The sequence below is a fragment of the Leptodactylus fuscus genome, chromosome 7 (assembly GCF_031893055.1).
Source record: "Leptodactylus fuscus isolate aLepFus1 chromosome 7, aLepFus1.hap2, whole genome shotgun sequence".
NCBI lineage: Eukaryota > Metazoa > Chordata > Amphibia > Anura > Leptodactylidae > Leptodactylus > Leptodactylus fuscus.
In genome coordinates this window covers 20,751,743-20,770,447 of record NC_134271.1, presented here as the reverse complement: position 1 = coordinate 20,770,447, position 18,705 = coordinate 20,751,743, and the positions used below count along the sequence as shown (strand labels likewise).

Here is an 18,705-nt window from a genome sequence, read left to right as displayed (position 1 = left end):
AAAAAGACTCCCTTCTGATTAGGCCCATTCGGGCCTACTCAGGAGCGGGATGACGCAACAGAAAGCCAGATCGCGTCACTACTAGCCACACAAAAAAAGCCTGAATTTCCTCTTCACTTTCCGTTGTATGAGTTTGCTTGCAGCCACCATTAGCAGCTGACTGCATACAATTTGTTCTCAATAATACCGTATATACTCGAGTATATGCCGAGACCCCTATTTTTACCACAAAAAACTGGGAAAACTTATTGACTCGAGTATAAGCCGAGGGGGGAAATGCAGCAGCTACTGGAAAATTTCAAAAATTAATATGGTCGGAGTTTTTGGGTGCAGTAGATGCTGGGGAAGGGGAGGGGGTGTTTTGGTTGTCTGTCTGCCCCTTCCCTGAGCTTGAGGACTGTTTTTCTTCCCCCACTTGGAATTCAGCCTGGCTGAATATAGGGGATCTGCAGTGCTCCTATTAACCCCTCCCTGATGGAACAGGAGCACTGCAGATACACTATACTTAGCCTGGCTGCAGTCAGGCTGAATTCCAAGTCGGGGGGGGGGGTGGGGGGGGGGAACCAGTCTCAGGGAAGGTGCAATTAGACAACTTTTTTTTCTCACTACGGTGTTTACTGTACAGGAAAAATATTTTTACAGATTTGTAGAGCGGGCGTTTTCGGACACAGGGATACCTAACATGTATGTGTTTCACAGTATTAATTTTATATGTGTTCTAGGGAAAAGGGGGGTGATTTGAATTTTTAATACTTTATTTATTTTTTTTTTACTTTTTTAAAAATTGTTTTGCATTTATCAGACCCCCTAGGGGTCTTGAACCCCAGGGGGTCTGATCACTAATGCAATGCATTACAATGCAAAAATCATCATTTCTTTTGCAGAGAGCAGCCTGCAAAAGAAAAGCACTGCAGGCCGGGGAGCCTTTACAGAAGCACTGATGGGAATCCCCGGCAGGAGCGCTGAGGGGCGAACCTGAAGGAAAACCTCGTCCAACCGGACCTGAAGGGGAACTGCAGCCGGCCGCCGACAGAAGTACTGACGGGAATTCCCAGCTGCCAGGGATTCCCCTCAGCGTTTCTGCCAGTGGCCAGCCACAGACCTAGCATCCGGACCCGGTATACATACACCAGGGTGGGTGCCAGGCCCGCAGCATCGCCACGCTCCTTCAATTATTATTTGAGATGGAAGCCAGAAAGGAAAGAGGTAACAATATCTATCAGTCTATGAACATGAATGATGTACAAGTCCTTGCCTGTACGATATCCAAAAAAAAAACAAAAGAAAATTTAAGAATCCTCCTTTATTGTTTCCATTCCTGGTTAAAGAATAAAAAAATGCAGGAAAACTACAGCAAACAGTTCTCTGTGAACAAGGTAGGAGATAGACAGAGGTATTGGTCACACAAGGCCCCATCGGTTAGGCGCCTTCCTAGAGAACATGTTAGGCTACTCCCAAAGACACTAAATTAAAAAAATAAAAATTAAAAATTATATATATATATATATATATATATATATATATATATATATATATATATTTTCCCCTCGAAATCCTTAGTTATAATGGAAGCACGTACTGTAAGATTAAGAGGTAAGTTATACAGGGAACTGTAATATATATATATATATATATATATATATATATATATATATATATATATATATATATATTTTCTAATTGTTCTGCCCCTTCGTGAATATCTAGCCTAAGACTTTGACCTAATTATATACAATACAGAAACCTTTTTGTCACTCCTCTATATACACATGTAAGGTAGGAGATCTGACTGTCGATACACAGATAAACCTTATATAAAAGTATTTACATATACACATCCATATATACCTGAAATATACTACAAATATTATACAGTCACATTGCTATCCCCACTAGCGCCCCCTCCCTGTAGTCATAGTCCAGGGTCACAGTGGACACTGCCAGAGCAGCTCGAGTGGCGGCAGCAGCAGCAACCTCCGGGTATCAGGATGGGGTCCGTCAGGTCCTTCCTTAGGAGATCTAGCTTTCTTGCTTCAAATACATCCTTCTCATCTCGAAGCTTTTTGTTCATGTCCCTAGAAAATACAATGTCACAGCTCCATGACCAGAGAGATATTATTCAGGTCCCCCTATCTGTATTTCATGCGGATGAACCAGGCCTGAGTACATTATACGTGATGATGGTAATTCATTATATGTGACGCTCTATAAGTGATGCCAACACAACGACATGCTATACCTGGGAGATAGCATGTGAGATATTGTTCTTCCTCAGTCAATGCCACTGGTTGATAAATATTCCTTATAATTATATTTTAGTAAATTCTACCATTTTCTTGCCATACAAGAGGTATACTCTAAATATAACCAATATTTCAGCATAGATATTGGGTTGGCGGGCCTATATGTACAAGTTACCTGAGAAGCTCCAGTTGTCGGAGAAGACTCTGCTTTTCTTTCTGCATATTTCTGGACACTTTAAACACATCCCTGTAGAGAAACAAACAAAACGTGGGGTCAGATCTACATTTTGCTCTGTAATTTATAAGTTCATAAAGTATATAATATACCTTTTCTACACGCAATAGTTGTCATGCCCCAAACCTGACGGCAAGACAAGCAGGGTTTGACTCTATATGGTAATCTTGCAACGTATAGGAAACATTGCTGGAGAATATTGAAGTCTTGAAAAAGATTATGAGGACTGCAGTACCCACCATTAACACTAGATGGCGCTACTATACAGAAACATAATGTACGACTGATACAAATCAAATTTTTGCAACTATATGGCCGCTCTGCAATATATACAATACATGTACTGTATATATAGGTTCTTGCTATTTCAACTGGATTATTGATCAGAGGGCACAACAATAGTCTGTGAACAATGTGATCAGACAGAATATCATGGCGACACTCCAATCTAGGGGGTAGAACTTGCCTCTTCTTACGCTCCAGCTCCCCCTGCTCTTGTTTGCGTAGGCTCAGTAGATGGGTCTGAGCTTTTTCTAGATCTGTCTTGGTCTTTTCCAATTGTTCAAGGAGATCTTCATTTAACTGCTTCAGCCGATCGTTCTGGACACGGGTCTCAAGTTGTTGGCTATTCAGAGAGTGAAGCTGCTGCTCGAGCTGTGATAAGGAATAGAAGACCATGTTCAGAAGAAGAGATTATATTCGTTCTATCACTATGGACCAGGCAAGAATGGAAAAAGGCAAAATAGTAATAATAGTGACCCCTGGAAAAAGTATTATGCCCCATAGTGGCCCCTGCACACAGTATTATGCCCCATAGTGGCCCCTACACACAGTATTATACTCCATAGTGGCCCCTGCACACAGTATTATGCCCCATAGTGTCCCCTGCACACAGTATTATGCCCCATAGTGGCCCCTGCACACAGTATTATGCCCCATAGTGGTCCCTGCACACAGTATTATGCCCCATAGTGGCCCCTGCACACAGTATTATGCCCCATAGTGGCCCCTGCACACAGTATTATGCCCCATAGTGGCCCCTACACACAGTATTATGTCCCCATAGTGGCCCCTGCACACAGTATTATGCCCCATAGTGGCCCCTACACACAGTATTATACTCCATAGTGGCCCCTGCACACAGTATTATGACCCTTAGTGACCCCTGCACACAGTATTATACTCCATAGTGGCCCCTGCACACAGTATTATGCCCCATAGTGTCCCCTGCACACAGTATTATGCCCCATAGTGGCCCCTGCACACAGTATTATTCCCCATAGTGGCCCCTGCACACAGTATTATACTCCATAGTGGCCCCTGCACACAGTATTATGCCCCATAGTGTCCCCTGCACACAGTATTATGCCCCATAGTGGCCCCTGCGCACAGTATTATTCCCCATAGTGGGCCCTGTGCACAGTATTATGTCCCATAGTGGCCCCTGCACACAGTATTATGTCCCATAGTCACTATGGGGGCATCATACTGTGTGCAGGGGCCACTATGGGGAATAATACTGTGTGCAGGGGCCACTATGGAGCATCACACTGTGTGCAGGGGACATTATACACAGGATCACACTACACAGCATACGTATAGCCAGTTTCCTCCTCCAGACAACCCCTTTAACGCACGTCACCAGTGATGTCCACACTATTAATGAGGTCATGATTAATACAGATATGAAAGGTACATGACAAGTTCATGTTGGGATACAGGCGGGAACCCATGAGGTCATTGTTACGTGCTGTAAAGGTGTGTTCTTATCAGCCGTATATATCGCAGCTGTTCACCTACGACTCCATGTACTCTCTGCCCACATGGTAAAACAAACCAAATAAACCCATGTGATTCACCGTATTTACCACTGTGATGCAATTGTATTTTCTTCGCAGTTGTATCCAAGGTCAAGTTTTTTTCCAATTATTATTACCTTTCTATTATTTTTTTTGCCTGAGGGTATCCGCCAATCACTGAAACTTTAAAGTCCGTTGTTCTGATCCTCTGTTCTGAAAGATCAGAACAATGGACTCCTGACGGTTATGTATTAATGACCTAATAACCACTAGTTCCTATTCTATAAACTGGTGGGAACTGGCAAAGTATACCCTTACACTCCCCATTTCTTACCATAATACCCCAATGAAAGGCCAGCGTCCACTGCCTATTAATAGTGGACGCTGGCAGCCACACTATATGTGGCGTCATCCTACAGATGAACTCATGCCCAGGCTATATAGAATGCTCTGTCCTTACCCGAAATAATAGCATCATGTGAAAAAGCGCCGCCTACCTGTCTCTGTCGGAGTGCCAGGCCCTCCAGCTCCTGTTCCTTTCTCACCAGTTCTCTCTGAAGATTCGTGTGTCTGTCCTGTTGTTTCATGGAGTTCTGTACAATGGGATAAGACATATCAAATAATGTAAATTATATTTTGGAAACTCCCCAGATCACAAGCCAGATTGTTATGTAAAGTCAACCAGTCACATTGAAAATGCAGTCCAGTCTGTGTATACAGGGTCGGACTGGCCCGCCGGAGCACCGGGGGATTCCCCGGAGGGCCCCCGAGCCTGACTATTAATTTTATCTAAATGCACTTGTCAGGGGCCCGATCGGGATCTTCAGGGGCCCGATCGGGATCCTGACCGTGCCAAAATGGGCCCCTGTACCAAACGCTGGGAGTGTGTCTCTGCTCCCTGCACTGCACACTGCCGTCACTAGCAGGAGCTGTGCTGCCCCTCCCCCACACAGATCGGAGTGTGCAGGGGGAAGTCTGCCGGCTGCTGTAAACAGAGCTTTCACCACAGCCAGACAGGACAGACAGGACACAGCCAAATGTAAGTACATTTTTTGGGTAAAATATGTATATTTAATGTGTGTATATTTGTGTAAAGTGTCTGATATACTGTGTGAGTCCTGTATATTTGTAGATAGGTGTGTGTGTATGTATATGAATGTATGTGTGTAAATGTATGTTATATGTATTAGGCCTGGTTCACATCTTCCCTTTTCGGGAAGTCCACTGTGGGGAATAATACAGTATGCAGGGGCCACTATGGGGCATAATACTGTGTACAGGGGCCACTATGGGGCATAATACTGTGTGCAGGGGTCACTATGGGGCATAATACTGTGTGCAGGAGCCACTCTGGGGTATAATACTGTGTGCAGGGGCCACTCTGGGGTATAATACTGTGTGCAGGGGCCACTATGGGGTATAATACTGTGTGCAGGGGCCACTATGGGGTATAATACTGTGTGCAGGGGCCACTATGGGGAATACTACTGTGTGCAGGGGCCACTATGGGGAATACTACTGTGTGCAGGGGCCACTGTGGGGTATAATACTGTGTGCAGGGGTCACTATGGGGAATACTGCTGTGTGCAGGGGCCACTGTGGGGCATAATACTGTGTGCAGGGGTCACTATGGGGCATAATACTGTGTGCAGGGGCCACTATGGGGTATAATACTGTGTGCAGGGGCCACTATGGGGGATAATACTGTGTGCAGGGGCCACTATGGGGTATAATACTGTGTGCAGGGGCCACTGTGGGGTATAATACTGTGTGCAGGGGTCACTATGGGGCATAATACTGTGTGCAGGGGCCACTATGGGGTATAATACTGTGTGCAGGGGACACTCTGGGGTATAATACTGTGTGCAGGGGCCACTATGGGGTATAATACTGTGTGCAGGGGACACTATGGGGTATAATACTGTGTGCAGGGGCCACTATGGGGCATAATACTGTGTGCAGGGGCCACTATGGGGCATAATACTGTGTACAGAGGCCACTGAGGGACATAATACTGTGTACAGGGGCCACTATGGAGCATAATACTGTGTGCAGGGGCCACTATGGGGCATAATACTGTGTACAGAGGCCACTATGGGGCATAATACTGTGTGCAGGGGCCACTATGGGGCATAATACTGTGTACAGAGGCCACTATGGGGCATAATACTGTGTGCAGGGGCCACTATGGGGCATAATACTGTGTACAGAGGCCACTATGGGGCATAATGGTGTGTGCAGGGGCCACTTTGGGGCATAATACTGTGTGCAGGGGTCACTATGGGGCATAATACTGTGTACAGAGGCCACTATGGGGCATAATACTGTGTACAGAGGCCACTATGGGGCATAATACTGTGTGCAGGGGCCACTATGGGGGATAATACTGTGTGCAGGGGCCACTAAGGATTAGGCCCTACTGAGCAAAACACAGTTAACACTAGGTTCACACCAGCGTCTGGTCTCCATTCTGAGGTTTCCATCTTCTGCATGTAGAAGACGGAAACCTATCGGTTCGAGTCTGGCCGTGAGCGCCGGTGAGTGTTTTATGCTCTCTGCGGCAAAACCGTTTTTTTTTTTAAACCAGACACAAAGTCCTGCATGTCCGACTCTGTGTCTGGTTAAAAAAAAAAAAAACGTTTCGCCGCGGTGAGCACAAAACGCTCACAGGAGCTTACGGACGCACACTTTTCAAACCCATTCATTTGAATGGGTTTGAAAAATGCCTGCAGGGCAGAGACCCCAGGCGCAGATGTGAACGAGCCCTTAAAAACACTTTCTATTTTGTTAAGCAGACTGCCGATCGGAGTGTGCAGGGGGAAGTCTGCCTGTCTCAGTGTCTCCCAGTCCGGTCCAGTCCGGCATGTAACTACCAGCAGAATTGAAGGACCAGAGCACTGGGAACAGATGAGTGCGGGGTTTTTTTTTATGTGTACTTTGTTTTTCACCTCCCAGGACTATTTATAAACAAAAATAAATAAATTATGCTGGAAAACCTCTTTAAAGTGTGGGTCATTTTGGGGGAAAATTAAAGGGGTTGTCCAGGCATAATTTTCTATGGTTTATCGTCAGAATAGGCTATAAATGCCTGATCTGTAGGGGGCCCACACCCAGCCCTCAGACCGATCAGCTGTATGGAGCCACTTCTGGCACCAGTCCTGTACACAATACGGAGCCTGAAGCAGAAAGCTCTGTCCACTGTGTATCAGCCGGCACCTTCTCTGCATCTCGGCACTTATTGAAGTCAGTGGGATCTGAGCTGCAGTGAATCTGCCACACAACTATACAGTGGATGAAGCTTTCTGCTCCCAGTCCTGTGTCGTGTACAAAACGAGCGCGGAAACGGAAACCTCTGTGGAGTTTCTGCAAAAAGCGCTGCAGGAAAAACTGATGTGTCGGCACCGGGGGTTTTCCCACAGTGTTTTTTTGCTGTGGGACGCTGTGTTAGGCCTTATCCTTATAGTGTGGTCTGCAGTATGTTGAGATGATAAAGAGGAGCTCTCACCTCCTGGGGCAGATGCGGTTTAATACACTGCTAGAGAGCTGACAGTGCGATGATTTCAGCGCACTTTCGGCTTTCCCATTCTGTGCCCCCGGTGAGGAGCTATCAGTCCGTAGCTCTTCACTGTCAGAAAGGCGTTTCTGACAGTCCCTTCCTCACAGCAGCGCCTATAGCCCTGTACTGTGAGAGCGCTATAGGCGCTCAGCGTCATCGCTGGCTGGTAAGCAACGACCCCTCTCACAGTACAGCGCTATAGACGCTACCGTAAGGAAGGGCGTTCCTGACTGACTGTCATAACGCACTTCTGACGATGAAGATCTACGGTACCGGCACAGAACGTGAAAGCCAATAGTGCGCTGAATTCAGGGCACTCTTGGCTTTCTAGCGGTGTATTAAACCTCATGTGCCCCAGATGGTGAAAGGTCTTCTTTAAGGATTAGGCACAACAGCGAGATGCAGCTAAAAAAACATTGTGGGAAAAAATTGCAGTGAATCTCAATATATTTTTTTCCACAGTGTTTTTCATTGAGCTTTTGTCCCCAGCACTCCGTTGTCCCCGCCTGTGTCTGTTAGATACAGGCTGTCCAGAAATGAGACCTAATTGGTTTCAGTCGTCCCATGAGGTGCAGGACTCCCATCATGGAGGCACCGGCGCGAGACTGAATGGACACTGGCAGCGGACAACGGAGCAACAGGAACAGGTGAAGGCGCTTTTTATTTCTTATTTTACACCTCCCTCCCAGCACATGGGTCGCTCCAATTCCTGGACAAATCTTTAAACGGTTTATCCATCTTTGTAATATCGATGGTCTGTCCTTGGGATAGACCATCAATATTACATCTGTGATGACACAACAGCCTGGACCTCTGCAGATCAGCTGTTCCAGGACAGCGCAGTTATAGGTAATGCTAACATTTCTAGGAGCCACGCTGTTCACTTTCCATACAGTATGTGGCAATAAGTTTAGGTAGTGCAGTGTTGCACATCGTATGGCGGGAGAGCAGCATGGCTCCTGATATGTTATTACCTTCAACCGCCCTGTCTTGGTATTGCTGGTTTGCAGGGATCCTGATGGTGGGCCCCTAGAAATAATTCCACTGGTGGGCCCTAGACACCCCAGTCCGACACTGTGTGTATACAGCATAGTATACAGCAGCAGAACCTAAACAGAGTGATGTATAGCTTTGCGGGAAAACATTAAGTAAATCTCGTCATTTAGCCATTGAAATCTCTGCGTTTTCTGGGCTTAGGAGTCCAGTGGGCGGTCCTACCCAATGATATACAGGAAAGCCATCAAAGAACATCACAGAATTATTTCTGGGATCACAAAATGCAACTATAAGTCACCCAACGTGAATATACATTAAAGAACTAAGATGTAAAATCTATATAACAAAATGAACAGATGACATGGGCGCCACAAAAGAACATTGTGTGCTCACAGAACATAAAAGAAAACGTCAAACAAATCGTCCCGGGCATTGATGTAAAGAAGTCAGACATGTGATGACTTTGCCGCACCTATGGCAATGCAATCTCTTTGCTTTTAAGGAGGAGAAGACAGCACGAGTGAAAGGGAGTCCTTAGCTGTGAGCTCGGGTTGGGTCATATGAGTGCAGGGCTGTCGTAACGTATTCTCCGATGGATCGGCCATGTCTGTGGTAGGTTTTTATTTTGTAGTGCCTGTCTGAGCTAGATCGAACAGAAAGTACCTAGAAGATACCCCTCCCCTCCATGTACAGTGATTATGTAAAAATAGGTTCCTGAAAGCGACCATACATATCTGATGTGATCGCAGATATCCCCCTTCTTTCTGCTATTCCAGTAGGTGTTAGAAAACGATATAGACATATATTTTACAGTACTGAACGCCTATCTTTAGGATAAGCCATCAATATCAGCTCAGCCGCCTCTTCATGGTTGACACTGTTTGTACACCAGAATACTGTAATCTCGTAAACCCTCCTTTAAATGTGTTTTCCAGGATTTTGATATTGGAGCTGCAGTAACCCAGCTCAGCCACTATGCAGAGTACGGCGCTGTTCACTTTCAGCACCGTACACTGTTTTCGCCAGCAGTGCGGGTATTGGGGGTCAGATCAGTCCTGACTATATTAATATTATCATTAGTAACCAAAGGTCATCAATGAGACATGTTTACCTCCATCACAGAGTATCACCAAAGGTTTAAGCTCAGGGTTATTTGTAGAGGAAACCACGGCACACCCAAGAGATCGACTGCGGCGACAAATGTAGTTTATTGGCTCAGCAGAGCTAGGAAATTGTCTACCTATCGGCGGGTTACACACCACAGTGACCGGAGGGAGAACTTGTGACCAAAACAACATGGTGTGACACAGCAGTCTATGACATAATGGCCTTTGGTGACACGGTGTCCTTTCTGACACCACTATTTTAAGGCACAGTACACAGCGCTTTCATTTTCTGGCAAAGTTTATTTGGTGATACAGAACACAATGCCGTACGTCTAGAATACAGAACGTTTTGTGACACTGGACACATCGCTGCAATGTGGTGACACAAAACATGTGACTCACAATACACTGCTGGTATTTGCTTAGCTGGATTACTGTATGTGAAGCCTGAATTAACACCCATACTGTACTATTAATGCCGTATTGAGTGGATTTCAAGTCTTGTGTAATATTGTGCAGGAAACACAGTCAAGTGTCCCACAGGTTTACATTCAATAAAAGGGACTATATAAACCCTGCACCGCCTGTATGTGTAGTATACGGAGTGACTGTTATCAATGTCATGGTGATGACTGAGCCCGATCGTCTCATAGTAAATTGTTCCCTACCAGTGGCGTAGCTTAAGTCTTGTAGGCCTGGTGCAATCTTTTGTCCGGGGCCCCCTACCGCATTCCTACAGTGAATTCTTGATAGTGATGGTTATGGGTAATAAGGAGTTTAATCCCCCTTAGTGGGGTTAGGGGAATCTGTGGGTCTCCTTGGTTTATAGGCCAGATGGAAGCTGCAATCTCAATACTGATACCAGTACTTATGGCCCCCCTAAGGCTCCTGGGCCCTAGTGAGACTGCACCATCTGCACCCCCTCACGTTACGCCTCTGTTCCATACTGCCTCTATATCCAGTACCTACCTTTCTGAGAAGCCGTTCTCGTTCTATCTTAATTTGTTGCTCCATCTCCTCATACAGACACCGCACCTCTCGGCCGTGATCTGTTTCTTTCCTGCAGTATCCAGAAACACATAGACAACGTAAACTAAACACAATGGTAAACCTTTAAAGGGATTCTACCATTAAAACCCTTTTTTTTGTAGATAAGACGTCGGAATAGCCTTTAGAAAGGCTATTCGTCTCTTACCTTTAGATGTGATCTCCGCCGCGCCGTTCCTTAGAAATACCGGTTTTTACCGGTATGCAAATTAGTTCTCTCGCAGCGATGGGGGCGGGCCCCAGCGCTGGAAATGCAATGGGGGCGTCCCCACTGCTGCTCGAGAACACGATCCTGCAACGCCTCTATCTTCAGCTGGATCCTCCCCTTTTTTCTTTGGCGTCACCTCCGACGCCTGCGCAGTTGGCTCTGCCAGTGAGAAACTAGTAGAGCCGACTGCGCATACCCACGGCCATAGTTCCGACACCGCAATTGCGCGCAGGATCGTCACAGGATCGTGTTCTCGAGCAGCAGTGGGCCCGCCCCCATCGCATTTCCAGCGCTGGGGCCCGCCCCCATCGCTGCGAGAGAACTAATTTGCATACCGGTAAAAACCGGTATTTCTAAGGAACAGCGCGGCGGAGATCACATCTAAAGGTAAGAGACGAAAAGCCTTTCCAAAGGCTATTCCGACGTCTTATCTACAAAAAAAAAAAAAAAAAGGGTTTTAATGGCAGAATCCCTTTAATTCATCTTCTATTACAAGATCAACAAAAGGGTCCATAACTAAGTCAAAGTTTATAGACTTTTTTTTTCTTTGGTGCGTTTTTTGGAGCTAAATTCAGGAATTAAGTATTTTATCCATCTCCCCATTTGGTTAAAAAAAAAAAAAAAACGTAACAAAATCTGCAACCAAAGAAGCCGCGTTTCTGCAACGTCGAATCTCATGTGATAAAATAAGTTTGGGTTTAATGTATTATCAATCAAATATGTAATAATAGTTTTACTAAGGTTTCTGTTCCCACCTCCGCACGAATGTTATCTTGTGTGTTTATAACCTTTACCTTTAACATACAGCTACAAGATCTGTGGCCAGATCCTTGAAGACATGGGCACTAACCATGTAATAAAAAGATATGGTATACAGGTAAGTAAGGGAGATAGGGCAGTGACAGGCCTCCCTGCTGAGTCACAGGAAAATTACAGTGTTTAGTGTAATGACATACTACTACAATGTACACGCAGACAGTATATAAACCAGGGGCGGCCATTTTGTAGAACAATGGTATTACTGTACTCCCATGTGTTTCAGTAAATTAATATCATGTATCACGCAGCTGCTTCTGTATTAAAACTATAAATTAAAGGGGGACTAAGATTTACCAAGACGTCCTCATATTCACTGTTCTGTCCTAAGATACAATGGTGGTCCTAAGCCCATCCATGTGTGCCATGTGGGTTGCAGTTGGGGGACGTCTCTTATTTACCTAACCCCATCCCCTCTTTTTCATCTCTTCTTTCCTTTCTGGTGTTTATGTCTACGACGAAGGTGGGTAGTCTTACTGGGTATTCCTGTATCCATGGCTGTATGTATTCTCTAGACCAGGGGTAGGGAACCTTCGGCTCTCCAGCTGTTGTGAAACTACAACTCCCAGCATGCTCCATTCACTTCCATGGGAGTTCCAAGAAAACCAGAGAAAGTATGCATGCTGGGAGTTGTAGTTTTGCAACAGCTGGAGAGCCGTACGTTCCCTACCCCTGCTCTAGACTGAAGTCTAAGGCAGACTAAGGGCTCGTTCATACTGAGTTTTTTGACAGCGGATTCTGCTTCACAATCCGCTGCCAAAAACGGGTCCCATTAACTTCAATGGGAGCTGCTCGCTTCTTTTTTCCGCTAGTTAGTAGCGGGAAAAAAAGATGCGGCATGCCCCTTCTTCCCGCGGATTCCGAAGCGGACTCAGCCTCGGCATCCAAAGCACGAGACTTCCTCCCTATTAGGCCCATTCATTCGGGCCTAATCCGAAGCAGAATGCTGTGACGGGATGCCGGCATCCCATTGCGGCTAGCCGCGCGGAATATTCACACACGGAATGCAAATTCCCTAATACCCTAAGGCAGCTAAACAATGGGTTAGCACGAGGTAAGTAGATGACTATATAGTTTAATCTACATGCAATTTTTGTTCAAAATGTAAAAACTTAATAAAACCAGAACTAATGGGACTAAACATACAAGATGAACATGAAGATGAGTGGAAGCTTGCTGCAGCAGAAATCTCCCCACACTACTCTAAAGACTTTCACTCATCTTTACGTTCATCTTCCTTATTCTTGTATATTTAGTCAAGTCTGCAAAGTCTTTCGGGCAATATATTACTAAATCATTTCCAGTTTTGTAGATTTAGCATTTTTAATGGCGTTTACCACCAAAATCTCTTCTAAACCACTTCTACGCTTTTGTATGGACGGTTAGTGACAGTGAAATATGCACAAAAATCAATCTCTAGTCTGTATGGTGCACCCAAGGTGTAACTGCACCTATTTTGATGGTTGTCGCACATCAACACCTGTCAATCCTCATGTTAGGGGACATCTATGGGTGGTGACCACAGCAGGTTTGGCCATGACTTGGGTGGACGGAATGGCTCATTTACATATGGATTAAAAATTGATCTTCTCTGGCGTAAGACTGTACTTTAACACAAAAAGGTATATATTATATATAATGTTCACTATGTCATTACACACTGGCTGAGGTGGGGCATCGCTACAGCCAGTGATTTTATTTTTTAACCCATTATGTCCTTTAAACATCCCCTTCTTAAAAGGCAAGTCTGTTCCCGAAACAAAAGCTACAAAACACCCCGACATCCCAAACCAGTAAACTATATAAGTAATAACTTGTCATGTAAAGTACCTTTAATATTTCAGGATCAAATCCTATAGCAAGACTTTATCCATAATAATCCAATGGTATAACTCCAGAAATCTGCACAGACATTAAACAGTTAAAGGGGAGTAGATTTGGGGAAACACACACCTTTTTAATGCTTGCTCCAAAGTCTCTTTTTCATGATGAACGTCCCGGATGTAAGAGGAAACACGGAAGAGAAACTCCTCGAAGTTTGCAAGCAACTCGGGACGCTCCTTGCGTAGACGATTCCACAGATCCCGAATCTCCCTGTGCCTAAGGAATATAATGTAGCATTCAGTAAGCCAGATAAGGGAGGCTGTACATAAACATTACATATATAAAATGGGTGCAACCAGCCTAAGGAAAATTAGGAGGATGACGGATAGTGGATCTTGCCAAAAACACTTGGCTTGCATACAAGCTGTCATAAATATTCAGCTTCTGTTCCTGCTCCGTGACTCTTTGTAGGAATGCACTATTCTGATTTTCTATGTAATTGTTTTGTTTTTTTTTGTAACTCAAATTTTTATTGAAAATTTTTTCTGTTTTATACAATAAGAAAAGACAATTACAAGAAACAAGGCGAACACCCGCCCTGCGAACAAAAAAGCACACAGTGCAACACAATTCTATGTAATTGTTACACATTTCTAGTTTATGTATTTAATACAATGGGGTCCGTGTGCTTGCCGTACACTTCCCGCACAAATCATTCGTGCGGGCAGGGCACGGCAAGCACATGGACCCCATTATAGTCTATGGGGTCCGTGTGCATTGACAGCATTTAAATTTATGTTAAACCGTCTTGACACAAAATAGTTCTAGACTCCAGTAAGGTGACTTACTCTTGGAAGACATGTGCAGCCCCCAACTGCTCCATAGTGGCACAGAACAGCATCTCCTCCGTATCATCGTCCTCATCCGACCACCCAGATTCAAAGGTTTCCTCCATTATCGGCCTTTCGCCATCTTCCTCGCCATTTGCCATATGTACCCCTAGTAACTTACCTAAAAAAACGACACAAAAACTTGTTTAACTAGCAAACAAAGCCTTATTTTGTTAACGTTTATAAGTGATCAATACTTTGGGGTACGTACGTTCCCCTTTCTCATGACCGTTGGGTGGTCAGACCCTCCGCAATCTTACCCTATTCTGTGGATAGGGAATGTGTGTCCTTAACTACACAACCCCTTTAAGAACCCCACAGCTGATACAGCTCAATGCTGCTGGCACTATTATACAGTATATAAGTAGCACTCAAGTTGTGCGGTTTATAGGAATTACTTAAACGGTGTTATTGTTTATGAAGACACTAACTGGCTATTATGGTGCCATAGATATCATTGTATAGCGTCGCCATTTACTGAGATGATCAAATTAGCCATAGGCGGGGGATGAAGTTCACACTGAGGCCTTAGTGTTTTGCTAAGGCCTCTCCTCGCCACTAATATGACCTGCCCCGTGACATATATATATAAGTTCCGGTGGTCGAGGTCAGTGGTTCACAGCCTGTGGTGCACCCCAATATCCCCAAGTGTACTGAGGGGGCATTATACAACATGAACCTTTACACAACTGTTGACGAAGGCTCCAGACAAAGCCATATTTTGGTACCACTTGGTTGGTTGTACCACTCAGTTGGCTTCATCCTTGTATGTGTCATGGTACCCTATATATAGGTATTGGGGCATAGTTGTCCATCTTTCCTCTGCAACCTCCCAAGCTAGGTCAGTGATTTGGGTCAGATGCTCTTCTACGGTCAGAATAGGTAACACATATAACATCATATTAGGTAACACAATAGGATTACCAAGGCCCATGCTGAACTCCACAGGAGTGAGGTAGCCATTATTGCTCTGGTCTAGGCTGTCAAATACGGCCTCCAATTGTTCTGGCGTGAGAGGAAGCTCATTCTGTAGCCGCTATGAAGAAGAATCAAGCAAAAAAAACGAGTTACAAGTCAGCATTGCATCTGCCCTTCAGCAAACGTCATCTATCCCTGCACCCGGTTACATAACATTCTTACATTGGCCTAACTATTGGCTACCAGACAACATGGCCGACAAAGGGTCAAGCACAGTTTAGCCTCTTACATATAGGTGATGTAGCCAATATTAACCACTTTAAGCCTACCTGTATACAGTATAAAGGAACATGCAAAAGTTTTAGGCAGATGCAGAAAAATATACTATAAAGCGTTTCAAGGGATCCGTAAAACAAAACATGACCTGTATTTTGACAGTCCATGACAACAGACCATCAAAATATTGGCCATGCAGACAGCCCCCGTTACATGGCCTATAATCCCGATCAAGGAATTAGGAATTTTCCAAGGCACAATAAGCAAAATGTCACAAACGATTTTGGGATCACCAAAAAAACCCATTGAGATCATTAAATACAGGGCGTTACCTGAAGATCCCGTTTGGTTATTAACCCTTTCTCTTCCTTATCGCACAGCTGGAAAAGCTCCTCGGCTTTTCCCATCATTTCTTCGGAATCTCTCGATAGACGGGACGGCGACGACCGGCTGGAAGCGTTTAACCCTTTCTTTCCCCTAAGACATGGAGAGCACCTTGGAGAAGTAGCCCTTTGTTCCATGTCTGGGGGTGGCCGGGTTTGCCACCTGTTATAAAAAAGGATCGCTGCGGGAAACACAAGAAAAGATAAGATATAAGTAAAAGTACTGGAGCCAGGGAACATGTAGGGCTCGTTCACACGGGCATTAAGTGGGCGGATTATGGCGCGTAATCCACGTCATAATCCGCCCCCTCGCAATGGTGGTCTATGGAGACCGCCTGGCTACTTTTTTCCGTGAGCGGCATGCTGACGGAAAAAAGAAGCTAGCTGCCCTTTCTTCAGGCGGCTTCCGTGGCTCGTTGTGCCGCGGCGTCTGCAACCGTCCGCCTATTCGTTTGATCCTGCTCTGGAGGGGGAAGCCGCGACTGTCGGAAGCCACAACAGTCGAGGCAGGCAGATTTTGGCCAGAGAGTGATGCGGCTCCCCGCATCGCTTTCGGTGCCAAAATCCGCCATACCGCTCCCCGTGTGAACTTAGCCTAAAAAAAAAAAAAAAAAAAAAAAAAAGTAAAAAACTACAAAATATAATCTACAATATAAAGTCGAGAATAAGTCATTCTGTATACATGATGGAGCAAAGAATCCAAGATTATTATGGGGTGGACAGTAGCAAGATGTGTAAGGACACGGTTCTTTTACATGGCCAAAGATGACTACTTGTTATTACATTTCCAGGAGGAATAACCAGAGGTATTGCACAATACAGAGTGATAAAAATAGAAAATTGTAAAGAAATGTATGTATTCACTCAAACACATAGGACATCTTTTAAAGAAATAAATATAATAATAATAATTATTATTATAATAATAATAATAAAAAATAAAATAAAATAGCTGGAAAATGTGGGTATGACAAATAAAACAAAGCATGACTATGGTGACATCTTGTAGATTTGCATGTAATCTGTAGTCAAGCATAAGCTATTTACAGTACCAGACGTGGAGGAGCAACACACACAAAGCTATGCTATACCTGTTTGGTTAGAAATAGAAAACACTACACTGAAATAACATTGACTGTCACTTTCTAAACGGAAAAAAAAAAAAAAAAAAAAGCGCTGCTCAGGACTCACGCGATCGATGGCTAAAGAGTGATGTGGAAACCGGCATACGTAACAAATAGCAAGTACAGCCTGTGCCATCTCTTATGTAATACGATTATAGTACATACAGACTGTGCTGCACACAAACCATTGTATACAATTCACTGAAATTCTTATTATCAGTAAATAGTAGTTGGTTCCTCGTAGGAACATACGTGCGGGACAACAGGAGCCATGGCCACCCTCGCAACTGCGGGATCACACTACACAGTCTGTTGGAGACTATGGAAACACACAGGTCTATCAAGAAGATAGGAGAGATTTAATCTAGACCAGCGGTTTTCCACCTATGGGTGGCAACCCTTTTGGGGGTCGTATGACCCTTTCAAGAGGTCGCTTAAGACCATTGTAAAACATATATTCCAATGGTCTTAGGAAACGAGACATCGCTCCTCTATTTGTCTCCAGGCAGGTTCGCCCACATAAGAGTAACGGGCATGATGCCATCATCGTGCCAACCATCACATAACCCCATATAAACACAGGTGTACGAAACAGGGTTGGCGCCATAATGTACTTTGTGGACCAGTCACACGGGTATAGAGATAACCTACTGTGTTGAAAACAGCAGTATTGGAGTAGAAAACGGAAGGGATCCGCATCACACCAAATCTTCTTAATTCTGTTCCTTTATTTCATGTTAAAAAAGTATAGATTCCACACAAGTGATAAAGTAGGAAAAAGTGCAGTAAAAGTATCGCTAAATTGCTATGTTGGGGGTTGTTAAAAGATGAACTTAATTTATGTATAGGTCAGTAGGGGTTGAATAAAAGCTTCCCAACATTTACATGTTTTTAATCCGTCACAGGTGGACATTGCCAATGAAGTCTCCGGCGCAAATGTGAATGTAGCCTTATACAGTAAAGTAATACCCCCTGGGTAGTACAACATGGCATAGACAGTGCTAGGACACTAAACCATGGCTTAAGGAGATGCCGATTGTTTACTTCCCCAAACCTGCTGACAGGTTCCCTTTGCCTGTCACATGTAGATGGTAAAAGTTCAAGGTTGGGACATTCAAAAATCCTGCTATAAGGCCCGGTGATGGCACGATAGAGGAAGTATTACCCCTTCCATATGGAAAATCCCTAAAAGCCCACGTACAAGGATGAGATGATGAAACACCCTACAAGATTACCTCCATGTTTTCTTCTCCATCACCAAAGGTCTCTAATATTTAACTTGGA

The 18,705-nt window shown here is 44.5% G+C and overlaps 1 protein-coding gene across 1 annotated transcript; it reads right to left on the bottom strand.

Moving 5' to 3' along the window:
* Positions 1–1,690: 1,690 nt before the first annotated feature.
* CRACR2B (calcium release activated channel regulator 2B) lies at positions 1,691–16,467 on the bottom strand. The gene is made up of 9 exons (XM_075280483.1): positions 16,247–16,467; positions 15,645–15,756; positions 14,679–14,841; positions 13,960–14,106; positions 10,905–10,995; positions 4,775–4,870; positions 2,945–3,132; positions 2,419–2,490; positions 1,691–2,075 (listed from the first exon to the last, which is right to left on the bottom strand). Exons 1-9 carry the CDS (start codon positions 16,433–16,435, stop codon positions 1,913–1,915), a joined length of 1,221 nt encoding a protein of 406 aa, XP_075136584.1. The 5' UTR covers positions 16,436–16,467; the 3' UTR covers positions 1,691–1,912.
* Positions 16,468–18,705: the final 2,238 nt, after the last annotated feature.